This window comes from Orcinus orca, chromosome 1 (assembly GCF_937001465.1).
Source record: "Orcinus orca chromosome 1, mOrcOrc1.1, whole genome shotgun sequence".
Lineage (NCBI taxonomy): Eukaryota > Metazoa > Chordata > Mammalia > Artiodactyla > Delphinidae > Orcinus > Orcinus orca.
Genome location: NC_064559.1, coordinates 94,921,955 through 94,940,246, shown reverse-complemented (window position 1 = coordinate 94,940,246; position 18,292 = coordinate 94,921,955). Strand labels below are relative to the sequence as shown.

General features: G+C 37.1%; 1 protein-coding gene across 4 annotated transcripts in view; it reads left to right on the top strand.

Annotated features, from left to right (window-relative positions):
- The window catches only part of ATF6 (activating transcription factor 6), a 222,147-nt gene that overhangs the window by 159,912 nt on the left and 43,943 nt on the right, over positions 1-18,292 (top strand). For all 4 annotated transcript variants that reach the window (XM_049709130.1, XM_049709129.1, XM_049709134.1 and 1 more), the window contains one exon: positions 9,248-9,332. In XM_049709130.1, the coding sequence (XP_049565087.1) occupies positions 9,248-9,332 (85 nt within the window). The remainder of the gene's footprint in view (positions 1-9,247; positions 9,333-18,292) is intronic.

Below are 18,292 nucleotides of genomic sequence, written 5' to 3'. Positions count from 1 at the left end.
ACGAGGTGGAAAGGAATAAACCCAAACAGCAGTGTCAGTGCCCATGCTCATGTTACCTGTTGCACTTCCTCAGGGACTTCTCTGACCTCAAACTTTTGAATCCTTTGTTTAAAAAAGAATTACCAAACACTTCTAATAGTGCTTTCTATGTGCCAAGTCACTATTCCAAGTGCTTTAAAGTATTAACTTGTTTAATCTTTATGAACAATCCATGCAATAGGTATTGTTACTGTCCCCATTTTACTGATGAGAAAACGAAGGCACAGAGAGATTAAGGAACTTGGTTTAGATCCTACAGCTAGAGATTAAGTGGTAGAGGCAGAATTCAAACCCAGGCAGTACAGGTCCAGAGTCCATGCTCATTATCTCTATCTGTGTCATGCTGGCCAGTGCTTGTAAATCAGCGTCCTGGAATGGTTTGCATTAGAGTCACCAGGGATACTTGTTAAAAATGCAATATTTTGGCCCACCTCAGACTTACCATGCCAGATTTTTTTATTTTTTTAGGGAGTAGAGTGCCTGGGTATTTATATTGTAAAGTCCTGCAGGTGATTCTCTGTATCCTTTGTTAAGAACTTCTGTTTCAAAAGGACTTAGTACTGTCACCATGTTCACTTGTGATCCTGGCTTCCTTTGAGCATAAGATTAAATGCTTTCAGAGGGATACCTTACTATTGCAGAACTTAAAATTTATACTATTGTACCATAGTTGTCTTTTTAAACCATTTCTACCTGAAATTTAGTTGAAATCCTTTCTTAGAACAATATTTGACCAATGAAAAAATTTTCACTCATTTTCCACAAATGCATTTAAATGCAAAGATTCACTTGGAAACTGAGAACATGCTGTTCCGTTTATGATGAGAATGAAGAGAACTGTAATAGGTTCTAGAAAGTATACCCTATGGGATATGAAAAGAGAACTCTGAATTATGGAATAGGTCTATATAGTATCATACCTCCATCCTTAGCAAGGATTGCAGCTGGCAATACAGCTCAGCTTCTAGTGTGAGCAGGTGTTCAGTCTGGCTATTTTGCTAACCTGAGATCTCAAGAGAAATTTTGTCCACTAAGGTAGATAAATCAGATTATTGCAGATTATGGACTAATATTTTAAGGGCATTAAAAGCAATTTAAGGGACATACTTTTTTTTTTTCCACTTTGTAGTTTGTCTTGTCAAGTCCAATCTTTCCTAAAATGTTCTTTATGGATATTTTACAGTCCTCCCTATTTCTTTGTGTGAAACCAAGATCAGAACTGCTTTGGAAAGGAAAGGATCAAGATCTGTAGTGAAGACTGGGGAAATATCCAGACACTGAGAATCAGGCAAGGAGAGATACCTTTAGAAATATAAATTAAGTAGGACCCCTCTTCCTCCACCTCTAGAAGGTTGTAGAATCACTGATATGAAGGAATCAGCTAGAATAATATCTCCCCGTGTTCCCGTCCCCTGCTTACACACCTGGGGTATTTGAGACTACTCTTGTACAACTTTACCCCATTCCTAGAGCCTCTGCCTAGAACTTTAAAAAATCATTTTTGGGGGGCCTCAACATTTTCCCCATTTTTTCCAACAAAAAGTAAAGTAATTCTCTTTGATATCAATATCTAACTTTTTCCTTGAAGTGTTTCCTAATTAATCTCTTTTTTCAGAAAACTTGTTGACTCAGTTTGCTATAGCCTCAGACCCTCCCTCTGTCCCTTCCCCATGCTTTGCTTTGGTAGCATATCTGTAGGATGCAATTTAATTCTCAGGAAATTCACTTCCTGCCAGTAGTCCTGAGTAAAGTCAGTTTTTAAAATGGAACATCTTATAAACATTATGTCTGACAAACTCTCATATGGTTAAACTCTATGCATTTAGTGTTTGATCTTTTTCCTTAATAAGACATTTTTCGGATTGCCCCACTCTCGGCACTCAACAAATGATGATTGATAACAAGTTTCAGGAATCCTAATGTATTTTTCCTAAATCACACACGGTCCGGCCTTTGAAGAAGCCCTGTATTATAGCTGACAAAGTTTTGAAATTTGATGAGCTCAAATTATTGAATGAAGTGATAGGAAGTATAGAGTCAAAAACTTCCTAGCCCTCTACCTGTCCAAAGCACGTAACCAACATTTTGTCTAAGAGCTTTCTTCAGGGAAAACAATCCTACCCAGGTTTATAAACACGTTCCCTGAAACTCGCATCAAGAGAGAGGACTGATTTGGAGGCTACTGTCTTATCCTTGGGAAAGTTTACAAGGACTTGTTTTGACCATGAAACTCAAAATTAATTCTGGGTTTGAAAAAGAGACATATATAACTGTTAGGTTGAACCTTATTAAATTACTGAGATTTTTTTTGATATATAAAAATATGCATTTATGTAAACATTATTTCTCAACTTAATGCAGTTTATAACATTTAAAAATCAGTATTTAATTGCAAATGATTTGTCCTTCATGCCAGCAATACAAAGTATTGCATTAGTACCACCGAAACCAAAGGAATTGGCGAGTCCAGTACATCTTTTCTCAGTTTTCCATTCCTGTGTCTTGAGTGGAACATAATTGAGATCAAATTGTGGTTCTGTACAGTCTAGGTTTAAAGTAGGTGTCAGTTTTCGATAATAACAAGCCAGGGCGGTGAGAGCTGCCTCAACACCCCGGCAGCCCCCAGGAGGTGTCTGGTGGCTCCCATGGTAGAGGAAACGGCAAGGGCGTGTGCATGGTCTTTGAAAAGATGTTTGATGGCTTTGTTTTCAGCAGCATCTCCCAATAGTGTGGAAGTAGCATGTGCATTGATATAGGATATCTCTTCAGGTTGTACACCTGCATCTTTTATGGCAGCAGCCATACATCTGCACCTGGCCTCATGCGGCCTGCGCAGCCGCGGTCCCCTGAAATTACTGAGATTTGACTCACAAAAATGACAGTTTTGTATGGTTCAGTCATACACTTTTTTGTGTGAATAAAAGGGGAGTTCAGAATCAGCTGAGCAGTTCTGGGGGCTTCCTATAGAGTTTGATATGAGAACCATCTCTTAAACTTGAGTTTGTACTTACTAGAATTTCAAGCTAATTTTTCCTCTGGTGACCTTGCCTGCATTATCAAATTTGAATTTAGTGTCAAAATTTTCCTCTTGTCAAAATGTGAACCTTGGATCACTCTTGGGCCATCTGTTGTGCACCAATAGTTTTGATTTATTCTGCCTCTGGCTGACGTGTGCTAATGGTGCAGACGCAAACTTTACATTTCCTTTTATTGGTCTGTAGTTTTATTGCATACATTAGTGGCACAAATACTGCATTCATATAGCTATTTCTATTAACTGTTTCTACTTTGGGGATGAGTAATGTACTTTGCCTATGTTTTTACTATGATGTGAAGTCCTACATCATAGACATTTTAATAGGCTTTTAAATGATTACACTATACTTAATTTTACTACCTCTAATTTTTTTTTTGCAATTCTTATTTTCAGTATATGTCCCTATGTGTGTCTGTGTATTTAAATGATTTCAAATTTTCTGATTGCTTTTGCTTTTTAATTGCTTTAAATGAAGGGACACATTTGGTTTCTGATCAACAATTAGTATAACTACTAGAAATTAACATTAGTTCAGAATATTGTGAATCTGATAAATAACTGTGAAAGGCCTACTTTTAATTACTACTTTGACCTTCTTATTTTATTTTATTTTTTGTGTGTGGTACACGGGACTCTCACTGTTGTGGCCTCTCCCTTTGTGTAGCACAGGCTCCGGAGGCACAGGCTCCGCGGCCATGGCTCATGGGCCCAGCCACTCCGCGGCATGTGGGGTCTTCCCGGACCGGGGCACGAACCCATGTCCCCTGCATCGTCAGGCAGACTCTCAACCACTGTGCCACCAGGGAAGCCCTGAACTTCTTATTTTTAAGATTTGATGTGCTCTTCAATTTGTTTGGCAGTTTGAAAGATACTTGGTAAGATAAATGAGGTAGAGTGATAGAACACATAAGTTCTCTAGGGTAGGAACATAGATCAGAGAAAATTTAATACAAAGCCATTTTTCAAATGAGGATAGATGCTCTTTTTATTTTTGGTCTGGTTTTAACAGTTTTCTGTGTTGGAAAACCACCCCCATCTATGTAATCCAGTGTATATGGATGAAATATAAAATATTAAGAGGCTATTGTTATTAATGTGGACCTGATTTGCAAAACTTTTTTTTTTAAATAATGTGTTATATCTTCCTAAATTTTATTTATTTATTTTTGGCTGTGTTGGGTCTTCGTTTCTGTGCGAGGGCTTTCTTTAGTTGTGGCAAGCGGAGTCCACTGTTCATTGCAGTGCGCGGGCCTCTCACTATTGCGGCCTCTCTTGTTGCAGAGCACAGGCTCCAGACGCGCAGGCTCAGTAGTTGTGGCTCACGGGCCTAGTTGCTCCACGGCATGTGGGATCTTCCCAGACCAGGGCTCGAACCCGTGTCCCCTGCATTAGCAGGCAGATTCTCAACTACTGCGCCACCAGGGAAGCCCTGCATAACTTTTTGACATGTTGATCTAAGTGATCTAAGTGAAAGCTGCTTAGTGTCAGAAGTACCACCTGTTGCAGATTGAGTTTCCTTCATTCCTACGGGACATCATTAGATATTAAGGACCTTCTTTTCTATCAAAAATAAAGGACTCCAGGGACTTCCCTGGTGGCGCAGTGGTTAAGAATCTGCTTGCCAATGCAGAGACACGAGTTCGAGCCCTGGTCCGGGAAGATCCCACATGACACAGAGCAACTAAGCCCATGTGCCACAACTACTGACCCTGCGCTCTAGAGCCCATGAGCACAACTACTGAGCCCACGTGCCACAACTACTGAAGCCCGCGGGCCTAGAGCCTGTGCTTCACAGCAAGAGAAGCCACCACAATGAGAAGCCGGCACACTGCAATGAAGAGTAGGCCCTGCTTGCCGCAACTAGAGAAAAGCCCACACGCAGCAATGCAGACCCAACGCAGCCAAAAATAAATAAAAATTTTAAAAAAGCATAAATAAATAAATAACTCCAGCCTTGAGTCAGAGTTTCCTAATATAGGAAAAGCTGTTTTACCTAGTACAGCAGAGACTAGTGGGTAATCTGTTAATTAACAAAATTGGTTAAAGCAGGGGATCATTTTTTTTTTAAGATGTATATGTGTCTTATTTTGTTTCAGTTAATTATATAAATGTGCATTCATTTGCCACGTTTTGAGGTAGGGCCAATTCCTTTTGGGTCCAGATCTACTAAAGTTCCATGTTGTCTTTCTTGCAATAAACTATACTCACAGTGCTCTCTTTTCACGCTGTATCTTATCAGTTACATAGTAGTTTATTAAATTACACAATTAGTAACAAATGCAATTAGCAAAAGTAGTTTTGGCAAAATACAAAAACTAGTCATGAATGTTCAGTGTGCTAGGGGCATCAGTCAGTAAGTTTCAGAGGGGAGTGGGAAGGGTCATTTAACCTAGTGAGTTAGTTTAAGTTAAGGTCAGTTTCTATTCTACACAGATATGTAGAATCAACATTTGGCAAAACTTAGTAGGACCTCAGTTTTATTGTGTTTTACCATCATAACCTCCAGCTGAGCAAAATGTGGTCCTGTTCTTTTGATAAGTCAGTCTCCAATGCTTTAGCTGTCTTAAAAAGAGAAGAAACAGATAACTTCGGATGCTGTATCATGCACTAATATTTTGTCTTTTTCTAACAAGTGCTTGGAAGAGGGGATTGGGAGACCTGTATGAAAATAGTGTATTTTCTCACGCACAATATTGTGTAACATTGGAAAACTGATGCTTCATTCTCATAGTGAAATGTTTTGGTGTTTTCCCACCAGTGTTTCTCTAACTTCCTCTGGGAATAAAAATAACAAAGCTTTGATTATAATATTTGTGCACATAGTTTCCTCCCTGAAGATAACCCTTGGTATCTCAGTCCTATAAAAGGATTTTTAGGAGTCCGTTTGAAGATATCGTAAAGTTAGTAACATAGTTTTGAATGACAGTGACAAAATATATCATATTTATCTCTATGGCAACATCTTTTTTTTCTACTTTTCCTTTTTATTTTTAAGTAGCTTCACCTTTGTTGCAGTTGGATTATATTAACTGACTTAATAGGAAAGAAAGAGTTTTGTTCAGATTCATCTAATTGTACCTGTATTTTTCCAGGATTGAATTTCCTATACAGGTTCTTTAATAAATAAGTAATGGGAGGGTGATATTAAGAATAATAATATCAGATAATATCAGATAACAAATGTGGGTTTTGGAATGCTGTCAAAAAGAGTAAAGCTGTCTCTGATTACTTTAACCCTTATTGAGATTTCTCTTGAGTAAATACCATTAGTATTATTTCACAAATTTATAATATAACAAGTAATCAGGGTTGTGTTTAGCTACGAGTGACAGAAAATCCAAAATAATACTGGCTTGGACAAATTAGAATTTTGCTTCTCTCTCATGTGAAGTTCTGGAGATCTTACGGTAGCTCCTTGATCGTCAGGATCACTAGCTCCTTTATCTTATTGGTCCATAAATCTCAGATTGCAGTTTCCATCTCATGGTCCAAGACGGCTACTCCAGTTCTAGCAGTCACACCTGCATTCTAGCTAGCAGGGAAGAGAAAAGGGAAGGAGGAAGGTTGCCTTCCACCATCACCACCTTGACAAAGTTTCGTGCACCCTTTCTCCTTAAGTCCATTGACCAGAACTTGAATGTATGGCTTCATTTGGTTGCAGAGGAATATAGTCCTTTTTCTGAGTGGCTTTGTGCCCAACTAAATGCCATTAGAAATGGAAGGTCCTATTTCTATTCTAATGTTATAGAAGGGAAAGCAGATATTGAGCACAAATGACTGTTCCTGCCACAATTAGCATTCTTTCCCTAACAAAATAAAAGCTTGAATTTATGTTCTTTAAAAGAAACTATCGTCTGTAGCACAGTGCTGAGTACGTGGCAGGTCACTATGCTCGGTAAATTTTTTTTAATGAATGGTACGAAGTCAATAAATACTTGTTGACTGGCTCCTTTTCTCTGGAGATGTCACTGTTAGGATTAGTGCAATGCCATAAAAAGTGAAATGAACATAGTTGGAGAGAAAAAATGATTGATGACTCATTGTTATGGCAAGAAACATTTAACTTGAGGAAGAGAAAGTAAATGTTAAATGAAACAACTATGCTGTCCCAGGCATGTGTGTGTACAAATTATTTTTTAATATAAAATAAGCACAATTAGAGTTTGTAGTATACCAGCTTTGATTCCCTGCCGTTCTAACCTGTAGGCCTCTTGGTAAACAAGCACTTTAAATTATAGGTTTTCCTCCCATTTTGCAAACCTTTAATAATTAGAGGTAAGGCAGGTTAACTGTAATAGTTTTTATGCATTCAAGATGTGATTCTTCTTTTTCACAAATAATAATGTGATTTTTGGTTTTCTGCTGCAAAAGTAACTGCTTCGTTTGAAATTTAATGAAGAAAGTAGGAGGCATTATGTTTGGAAAATCGTAAGATCTTAGCAGGAAACTCAGCTTTAAGTCTGAGCCTGACCTTAACCCATGACCAATGGAATCTAAGTGTGTTTATTTTTACAGTAGCCTTAATTTGGGGCTTGTAAGTTTGTTGGTTTGTTTTCTCATTCAGTTTTGGGGATCCTGAAGCAGTATTTTAATTATAGGAGTTTAGCCATTTATAATTTTCATGGCATGAAGATCAGCATGTTTTGTTTTGTCTTGGCTATCATGTTATCTTACTCTCAGAAACATGTGATCTTTGTGTCTAACAATGCACTTAAAAAGAAACCTCTCATGCTGCAAGGCTGGAATTCTAAAAGAACAATTTCACTCATCGTTTCCCCTCTTTTTAAAACAACACGTATGTTCTCTTGGAGATGTTGCCTTGAATTAGACAAAGCACAAGCAGTTACTGCAGATGTTTTCTGTACAGCTCTGTTCACGTACATTAATTTCAATTTGTTTTTCACAGATTTTTTTCTTAGCTTTGTCGATACTTATATTTCATAATCACATTGACTTTGAATTAAGTTGCATTGAATTTTTATCACTCTCAGCTATGTCAAATCCTACTTTTTGATGAGTCCTTCCATATAGCAAGTTTGTTGAATGAACGAGAAATGAACAAGAAAAGAAAGCAAGAGGGGTTAGACTGTGTGTCAGCTTTATCTCAGTTTAATCATGCTCCCTTAAATGGAAACATTTATATATATATACTTTTTTCTTTTTTTCCTTTTTGCTGTGACAATTCCCATGTTTTTGCTAGGAAAAAGAGGAGTTATTGAAAACAGTAGTTAATATCAAAGTCATTAAGTCATTTATAATCAGCGTTGGAATACCTACAGATGTGTTTATCTTTTCTAAAACACTCATACTACCCTGTTTTTGATGCCAAACTCTTCTTGGCTCATTCTTATTGCAGTATTTGTGTGGTTGGAAACTAGAAACCTCAGATGCCCTGGGTCATTTATAGATGATCAAAGGTTGGCAATATCACATTTAGAATTATATAGTTATGCTAGACATGCACTTGTAATTTTTTTAACCCTTCCACTACGCTGTATAGTTTTTAAGGGCAAGAGCTATGTATCTTCTTCAGTATATACCTGTTGCTTACCAAAAGAAAAGTAACACTGGCTGCTTCAAAGGAAGAAGAGGAGGCTAAGCAGGCAAGGCTCTCGGCCTTGGCCTTGCTTCAGTGAGAATCTCTTTTATGTATCAGTAATTTGGGGTCAGAATTCTTTTTTGGGGGTGAGGGGAACATTCCTCTTCTTTAAAAAAGAAGTTTGAAAATGACTCTATTAGATAACTTCAGTGTCTTGTGACATTATCTAGTGTAGCCTCCTCATTTTACAGGACTGGAAACAGACCAAGATCATACAGCTATTCAGCGGCAGAGCTAGAATTAAAATCCCTCTGTTCTGACTGCTTGACCAATACTCTTTATAGTATACTGCAGCATATATGTTATCAGAACCTAGGAATATTCTAAGAATACTATTGATACGTAGTACCTGGTAATGATAGTCATTCAGTAATTCATAATGTTTATTGCGTTATGAATGAATGAATCGTAAAATGGTTTGTAGTTAATTACCCCCAAAGCCAGGTTCAAATAAAAACTGTCATTTTTTTATGATTGCGATGAAATGTTGACATCCTAAGAACTCTGAATTTGACTTGTTATAGGACTAAGCCAATTATTATGAGTAACAACTTGTTCTTTGTTAATCTTAGGATCACCTGCTGCTACCAGCTACCACCCATAACAAGACTACAAGACCAAAGATGTCAATTGTATTACCAGCAATAAACATAAATGGTAAGTTGAAATTTTGGTTTATGAACGACATGCAGTTGCTTTGTTTAACCTAGATTCTCTGGATTAACTAAAAGACACAAAATGTTCAGTTGGTTAGTTATATGTCCATGCATTAATTCTGAAACATTTTCCCACTGTTTTCACAAAATATTATTTTTAAATTCTTGTGCTCTTTTAAAAAGTAAATGATTTAATTTAAAGTTGCTTTTTAAATTACTATATTTTTAAAAGAAAAAATCATTCTCTTTTATTTACAAAATTGGAAAAGTTAACATCTTTACTGATCTATACACTTGTCTGGGGCCTTTCTGGTAATACATGATGTATAAGAAGTCCCTGCTGTGTTCTGAGAGTGAATTTGTAAGTTAGGTTGTTGGAACTCAAAGCAGTTTCCTATATCACATAAATGGTGATATGATTCCCAGACCAAACCTAAGAAGCCTATTTATATTTAATCCGTAATACTGATGAATTTGATATTGATAGTATTACTATTGCATTTTGTTCCCCCACTAGTTCTGGGTATTAGATAAAATACAAATAATACCATTAATACTTTGAGAGTATCCAAAGATGTTAAGGCATAGCGTACTTGCTTAGAGTCTAGGAGGAAAAGTAAGACGAGCACAGAAATCACTGTATCCCAAAGAGAACGTCCCATAAGGAATAAAGAAAGTACGAAAGAAATTTAGTAAAGAAGAGATTACTTCCAGCTGGGTTCTTCATGGAAAAGAGAAATCGCTCACTCCCAATACCAGCTGTGTGTCGTAAATGAGCACAGTGTATATTGCTGGCTGATTACTTCCTCTGACACGTCATATTAGGCTCTAATGAAACTAGGAGAATTGGCTATCCTTCTCAAGTCCATTTATCTGGTGTAATAGAACTACTGGTAAATTTTCTGTCTAGTAATGGGAACCTTATAGTTTAATGAGTAAGACGAAAATGAAAAGCCCTTTAACCTGCAGTTGAACCAATCCACATTCTGATTGATGATCATGATTAAGCCACCAAATACAGTTATAAAACAAAACACTGGGATTCTACATAAACTCCAATAAAATTTAGTCTTAGAGAAAAGGTATTAGATATTCATTGTACATATTAAGACCATAGAGGACTATAGAATTTCAGTTAGCTGTATATAGACAGCTTATTAGAAATGCTTAGGAGGCAACGTTATAGACACAAAATAAAACTTTTTTTTGTTAAAGCATAAAAGAATTATGACATTTTCTTAGTCTTACAAAGACAACAAATTTTTTAAAGAAACAAACTATAACATTGAGACGAACTTATCTTCCTTCAATAAAGGCGTACCTCTGAAGCTTTCATGGAGCAATCATATTACAACTTCAAGTGGAACAGTATATTTCAAAGTGTACTATATTATACTCCAAAGAATATACTTAGGGAATATTATTAATCTTATTCCATAGGTACCTAGGTTTCTCTGCTTGAACCGTAATAGATTTAACTTCTGGTCAGCTTATGCTCAGAAAGGCTATTGTCTAAGCTTCAACAAGGCAGAATTCACTTAACTTTGTTGTTCTGATCTCAGATTCTTATAAAATAAAACCAGGCATTCTCTTGCGTAACACTGAACTATCCGTTTGTATTAAGCCAAGAACAATAAGATGCTGTTTGATTCTGATTTTCTTGGCCAGGGGACTAATTTTTGAAAATGAGCCTTTTCATGGATTTGAAAAATACAATAATTAAAGGATCATTTCCTTTTTAATCTTGTTTGGGTTTCTTTGTAAATAAGTTTTGTTTTCCTTTTTAGGATATAGTATACTATTAGAAAATTTAAGGTTCAAATTCAGGAAATACTGATTGAATATATACCATGTGTTCAGTCCTGTGCTGCATCCTCAGCCTCTTTTCTGAACCATCTCTTCACCTTCTTGCTCTAACTGGGGCTACTTCTCAAATTAGAGCTTGATTTTTCCTCCCCACCTCATATACCTCTGAGCCTACAGATGGGGAGGGTAGTATCTTTGCTCCCCACTACAACTTCCAAATGACCTCTCCTTTTTTCTTCGGTCTTCCTAACATCTTTCAAGTTTATAACACTCCTCCTACCCTTCTTTGTTGCTGTCTTCTATCCCACCTTCACTGATGACTCTCCACCACTGCTTTTGTCAGCTCTTTGTAAAACTTCAGCATCCACACAGAGGACTCATCCAGCACTCTGGCCTCTTTAGATCCAGTCATCTTTTATTTCTGCACTACCTCAGCCTCCCATCCACACGGTCATACTCTAGACCGTATCATCATCCGTAATGGCACTCCATTTGTAATCTCCTCTTCAGGCATCTCCCTCTGACTCTTACTTACTCTCCTACTGTAATACCCACACTCCAGCTGGGTATCTCTGACCTCACAGATCTCCAGTCCACTGACCCTACCACTTTTTCTGTGTCCATTACATCCATCATGGCCATACACCCCTCCTTACTCAGCCTACATACCATGTCCCACACTATCACCACTCTCTTGCAAACTACCCTCCTGGCTCCTCTTTTCTTAGGTCCCACTTGCCTGTAAAAATCCCACCCTAGTTAAGCCCAGCTATCCTCTTTATGCCTGCTCTCAAGCAGCTGAAAATTGCTACGAAATATCATCCAGTCAGGACAAGTAGATTCACTTCAAATTTATGACCGTGAATTCCAAAGGGGCATTCAATACTGCATGTCAGGAATAAAGACGCAGACGTAGAGAATGGACTTGAGGACACGGGGAGGGGGAAGGGTAAGCTGGGACGAAGTGAGAGAAGTAGCACGGACATATATACACTATCAAATGTAAAGTAGATAGCTAGTGGGACGCAGCTGCATAGCACAGGGAGATCAGCTCGGTGCTTTGTGACCACCTAGAGGAGTGGCATAGGGAGGATGGGAGGGAGACGCAAGAGGGAGGAGATATGGGAACATATGTATAACTGATTCACTTCGTTATAAAGCAGAAACTAACACACCATTGTAAAGCAATTATACTCCGATAAAGATGCTAAAAAAAACCCAACCTCTTGTCATTGCTAGTAAATTCACTTGCCTTCCATCTGAAACAAGAATTTCTCACCTTCTCTTCTCAAATATCCAACATCCCCTCTCCTCACCCCCTCAGCTGATGAACTCACCCAAATGCTACATTGAGAAAATAGATGTAATTGTATAAGAGCTACTTTATCTTTCTGCTACCAGCTGCATCTACACCCACAAACTCTGCCTTCCTTCCTATTGCACTGGGAGAAAAGTATCTTCCATGGAGTTCTAAATCCCAACTTTGCTACTTATTGGATAAGTATAGTTGGGCAAGTTAATTAACTTTTCTGTACTTGGCTTCCTGTAAAAGGAGATATTACTAATACCTTCCTCTTAGATTTGTGTGCGAATTAAATGAGCAAAAATGCTTTAAATAGTGCCTAGCTGTTAGGTTAGTCACTGTTACCACCTTTGTCATTGTCATCATCATCACCCTTATCTAAGGTGACTCCTTCCTTTTGGATTGTGCATTCCAGTCCTTCTCACAGTTTCAAAGACTTTGCTCCCGCATTTTTAGTCTTTCTATCCTGAATGATCAGTTTCTTCGCTACTGGATCATCCCCATCAACGTACAAAATGTCTTAGTATTCGTTTTGGTGTAGGGAGACTCTCTTAATTCCACGTTCTGTTTCTCTGCTACCCTTCATAGCAAAGCTCTTGAAAGAGTTACCTGCACTCGTTGCCTCCATTTGCTTATCTCCCATTCTCTCCTCTGCCCACTCTTACCTAGCTTTTGCCCCTACTGAAATGCTCTTGCAAAAGGGCCACCAATGACCAATATCTTGCCAAAGCCAAAGGTCATGTCTTCATTCTCATCTTACCTGACCTCTTAACAGTATTTGACATGGTTGACTATTCCCTCTTGTTTTCAGTCCTCCAATTTTTATTTTTAAAAACTTCAAATCTACAGAAAAGTTGAAAGATGAGTACAGTGAGTATATGGAGAACCTTTACCGAGAATTGTTGACATTTTTCCACATTTGCTCCATTTTTATCTATTTGTCTGTTTACAATCACATGTGTTTTTTTCTGAACCATTTGAGAGTTAGTTGCAGACATTTTAACACTTCACCCGTAAATACTTGAATATGCATCTCCTAAAAAAAGGATGTTCTCCTGTGTAAGCACAATAAAATGACCACACCAAAGTTTAACACTGATACAATAGAGTTTAATATAGTATCCATATTCAAATTTCCACATTTGCCCCCAAATATTCTTTATAGCTTTTGGGGGGAGGGATTCAGAATCCAGTCCAAGGTCATACATGGCATCTACTTGTCACACCTCTTTAGTCTCCTTTCATCTAGAACAGCTCTTCTGCCCTTTTTAGAATTGTTTTGCATGACATAGACATTTTTTTAGAAATCAGATTTATTGAGGTATAATGTACACACAATAAAAATCACCAATTTTATGTGTACAGTTTAATGAGTTTTGACAAATGGAAACAGTTGTGAAACCACCACTTCAATCATGATATCAACATTTTCACTACTTCAGAAAGTTCCTTTGTGCCCCTTCACAGTCAGTCACCTCAAGTTCCTTTTTGATATTCCCTCTTTTGAAACACTTTATTTTGTAGGCTTTTATGATACCACAGCTTGTCTAGTTTTCCTCCTGTATCTCCTTCTCGGTCAGCTTAGCCAGCTGCTCCTCCTCTGTGAGGACAGGAATGTTGTTTCTTATGTTTGCACTTATGACCATAACCTCAGCACCTAGAGCAGTGTCTGGCACAGGAAACACTGCAGGATGTTCACCTGTGTTACTTTATGTAATGCTCAGCTGCCAGCTAAGTATTATCTTCATTTTATAGATGAAGATGTTAAAGCTTATGGAAGTAAGTCATACCATTTATTCAACTACTACATAATGGAGAGCCAGGATCTAAATACATTGTATAAAATATATTTTGATCAATCATTATATTGTTAATGAAATCAATATTAAAGACGAATGTGCAAATATTAAAAATATTTGGACTCCAGAATTTCAGATAGACTTTTATACCACTTTGTGCCTGTGGTATAAAGGTTAAGCGCATTTATTGAGAGCAGTATAATTCAATGTAATATAATGTTTTGGATTTGATAGGCACATGTTTGTTGAATGACAGAATAAGCGAGGTAAATGTTATTTGGTCATTACTTTGTGGTCACTTGAAAGACTTTACTATTTTAACTCTTTGATTAAAAACAGTTGGCAAGCACAGTTTAGTCTAATTTTTTCAAATATAAAATAATTAAAATATGTACTAGGTTACCTTTCTGCCACACTATTTTAAAAATTTGGAATTCACAGTAAAGAGTGAATTGAAATGATTAACCTCCTTTTAACAATTGTTCTACAAAGGAAAACACATGTGAAAAACTGAACTGTAGAACTGTCCAAGATTCAGAGATAGATTCCTTTGACTTATTAGGTGATGAATTTGACAAGCTGTAATATAATTATATCATTTATAATCTGAAGAGTATAAGTTACATGGGCTCAAAAACGTTTGAGCATCTGTTTATTTGAGCAAAGTCATTGTGAGGACATCCCTAGTATCAAAGTTTTTCATCCTGAGTAATATGAGGACTTGAGGAAGTTGAATAAAATATATTTTCTGCCATTTCTGAATTCAAAAGTTACGTGTAACTTGGAAAGAAAAAATGAGTTGTGGGTTTGATCCCTCTCTCTGACTTAAGTGGAGCCTGCAGAATTTTGGAGAGGGTGTAGAGGACATAAAGTCAGATTTTATTGAGCAACTGGATTTTGCAGTATCCTGGATAGGGATATTTGGGAAGAGGAATTTGATTTTCCAATTTTAGCAAAGTAAATTAGATTGCCAGGTCAATGGCTGGCCTTAAACTATAATGTATAATGATACTACTTTGTGGTTCTGAGCTGTGGAAAAAAGTCTATATAAAGAAATAGCTAAAGAGAGTAGGATATGGGTGTGAAATTAATGCCATTTAGAAAATACTAGTCACATCATTCTGTGTTCTCCATGCCATATTTAATTTTTGTAGTTTATTACTCTTCATTTTGAATTATCTTTATTATTTAATTTCCTTTGTCTCATAAGAGAGTTGAAAACAGGTTACTGAAGCTGTAGGAAAGAAAGTCTTTCTTTGAGGAAGTCTTCACACTGAAGATTATTGAAGTAAAATGAAATTCTAGGTATACTTTAAAAAAGCTTTTAAAAAAATGATTGCAGATGGATGGCAGAGCAGTTGGTGATGAATAAAAAGCTATTGCTATTTTTTTGAAAAGGATTCTGGAAGGTCTCCTTGTATACCGTAAGTCAACATTTCCTGCTTTTAAATTATTTCCACTCATAGTAAATCTGCTCATTTTCTTTCTTTCACTCTTTTTTTTTTTTGATTCTCTTTATAAAAATTAATTAATTAATTTATGGTTACGTTGGGTCTTTGTTGCTGCACACGGGCTTTCTCTAGTTGCGGCGAGCGGGGGCTACTCTTCATTGAGGTGCGTGGACTCCTCATTGTGGTGGCTTTTCTTGTTGCGGGGCACGGGCTCTAGGCACGCGGGCTTCTGTAGTTGTGGCACGTGGGCTCAGTAGTTGTGGCTTGTGGGCTCTAGAGCACAGGCTCAGTAGTGGCGCACGGGCTTAGTTGCTCCGCGGCATGTGGGATCTTCCCGAACCAGGACTCGAACCCGTGTCCCCTGCACTGGCAGGTGGATTCTTAACCACTGTGCCACCAGGGGTATCCCCACCTTTCTTTCACTCTTGATAAGTAATTCAACAAAATAGAACATAGAAGAAAGAAGAATTTTTTTAATGGTAGCTACTTGGTAGACATCTTTTATCAGGGAATGAATACAGCTATTAGCAGATACGTTTCACAGTTTGACCAATGCTTTTGTTGATTTGGTTTTACTGTTCTCCTTCCCTCTGTATGCCATGTAGCTAAGTTAATGTTGTAGGTGAGTAATAAAAATAAAACTGCAACTCTACTTCTACCCTGTCATTATTAAGGGTCCGAGTAGGTGAAGTTATGACTACAAGGCTAAACTGTAATTATATTTAATCTCAAAATAATTTCCACGTAAAGAAAATCCAGGAGACATCACTAACAATGAAACATCTTTTTAGTTGGAGAGGGTATAACAGAAGGGCAGGAAGCAAACCAACCAAATAAATGGATTGGTTTTAATAATGAGACTGTTGATACAACTGCTTTTGATAATCACTTTCATAGAAGTGCTATCCCAAAGAAAGTATATTTGGAAACTGTCCTATTTTACTTGTTCTGCTCAAGCAGGCTGGTTGCCCAAGAGAGTTGTGCCTGAAAGTTGTGCCTTTTCTTCTTATATATTCATTTCTCCTTAAAGGCCTACAGGCTATTTATTTTTTTAGATATATTTACAATTTTGCATTTTCACTGCAGTTCATTCCATTTCAGTGTTATGTAATTGTATCTAATTGCGTAAATGGAGTCGTCTCTTGAAACCATGTTTCAGTTTTTTTAAAATGCATTATCAAATTGTTCTCACACTTTTGACTCACTATTAAAACCACTAGTAAAATTCCCATACTGAGAATTTCTACTAAGGAAGGGAGAGAAATCACACTATTCACCTGAAAAAAAAAGAAGTTTTTTCTCTCAAAATATATACAGAGATCTGTTAATTCTGTATTATACAGTAATAACTGACAAGGAAAATGATGAGCATTAAATAACATTTACTATACTATGATAAGCAATACCTTTGTAAAGACCTAACTTTACCTTTTGAGCCACAGATTGAGTTGGCAGTTTTCTAGTGAGACGACAGTCACCTAAGGTAGACAGAGTATGACTCCAGTTGTCTTTAGAATTTGGGTAAAATTTGGCTCAATTCCTTAGGTCCCTTTTTAGCTCATAGCATCCACTGATGCTAAGTTACCAAGTGGATCTAGACCAACAGTGATGACTTAGATCAGTTCTAAACCATAAACAATATGCTGATTGGTTTTTTAAAAGAGAGATCAATTAGGTACTGGGTGGTTATAAATCTCAATGCCTATGGTATAGAATCAACAATTAGAGGAATATGATAGACGGTAAAATCTTGGTGACTAACGTAATTTGGTACCTTTTTTCTAGCAGATTTTATGTCTATAAATTTCTAGCAGACTTTATGTCTCATTGGATATAAACTGTGTCACATTCTTATGCCTAGCTTCAAGGGAGGCTCAGAAATGTAATGTTTTAACTAGGCACATTGTGATCTGAAAAGTATGTGGACTTCGCTTAGTATGGAAATAATGGATATTGTGGACAAACTAACATCTGCTGCTTGCTGCAGCACTCCGTCATGTGCTGTGTTGGGATTGAGCAAGGTGTCTAGGAGGATACAGTAAAGAGAGGATTCATGTTGAGGAGAGATGAGGAATAAGTGTTTATTACATGGGATACAGTTATATGATTTAGGTCATTAATGAGTTAAGGAAGTGACTTTAAGCTATCGAATTTTAAGAAAACACTATAAAAGCTCTATTAAGAGACTGTTGATCTGGCTGAGGTCTGTAAATAGAAAAAAAAAATAAGAGGGAAGCTGAGCTAGGAAGAAGGGGAGGGTAAATTGAAGCTTCAGAGAAGATGAGCTAGGAGACATTGCAGCAATCTTGGGGTGAGGTCATTAAAGGCCTGGAATGGAAAGAAAAGAAAATGTCCAAAGAAATGTAAAGGAAAAATCTACAGTGCTTGGCAACTGAAGGAGAGAGAAGTACAAGCTGATTCCATGATCTTGAAATAGCTGTCCTATTGCTGTTTCTTGCCACCCTCATTTCCTCTGGTTGGCTTTATTTCCCTTTTACTTCTTGAAGTCATCAGGGTATCTGTTTTTAACTCCTTCCAAACCATTAGGTTATTCCTACTTAGTATAGCCTCTTCTGAACCCTCTTCTACAAAGTAAATCTGA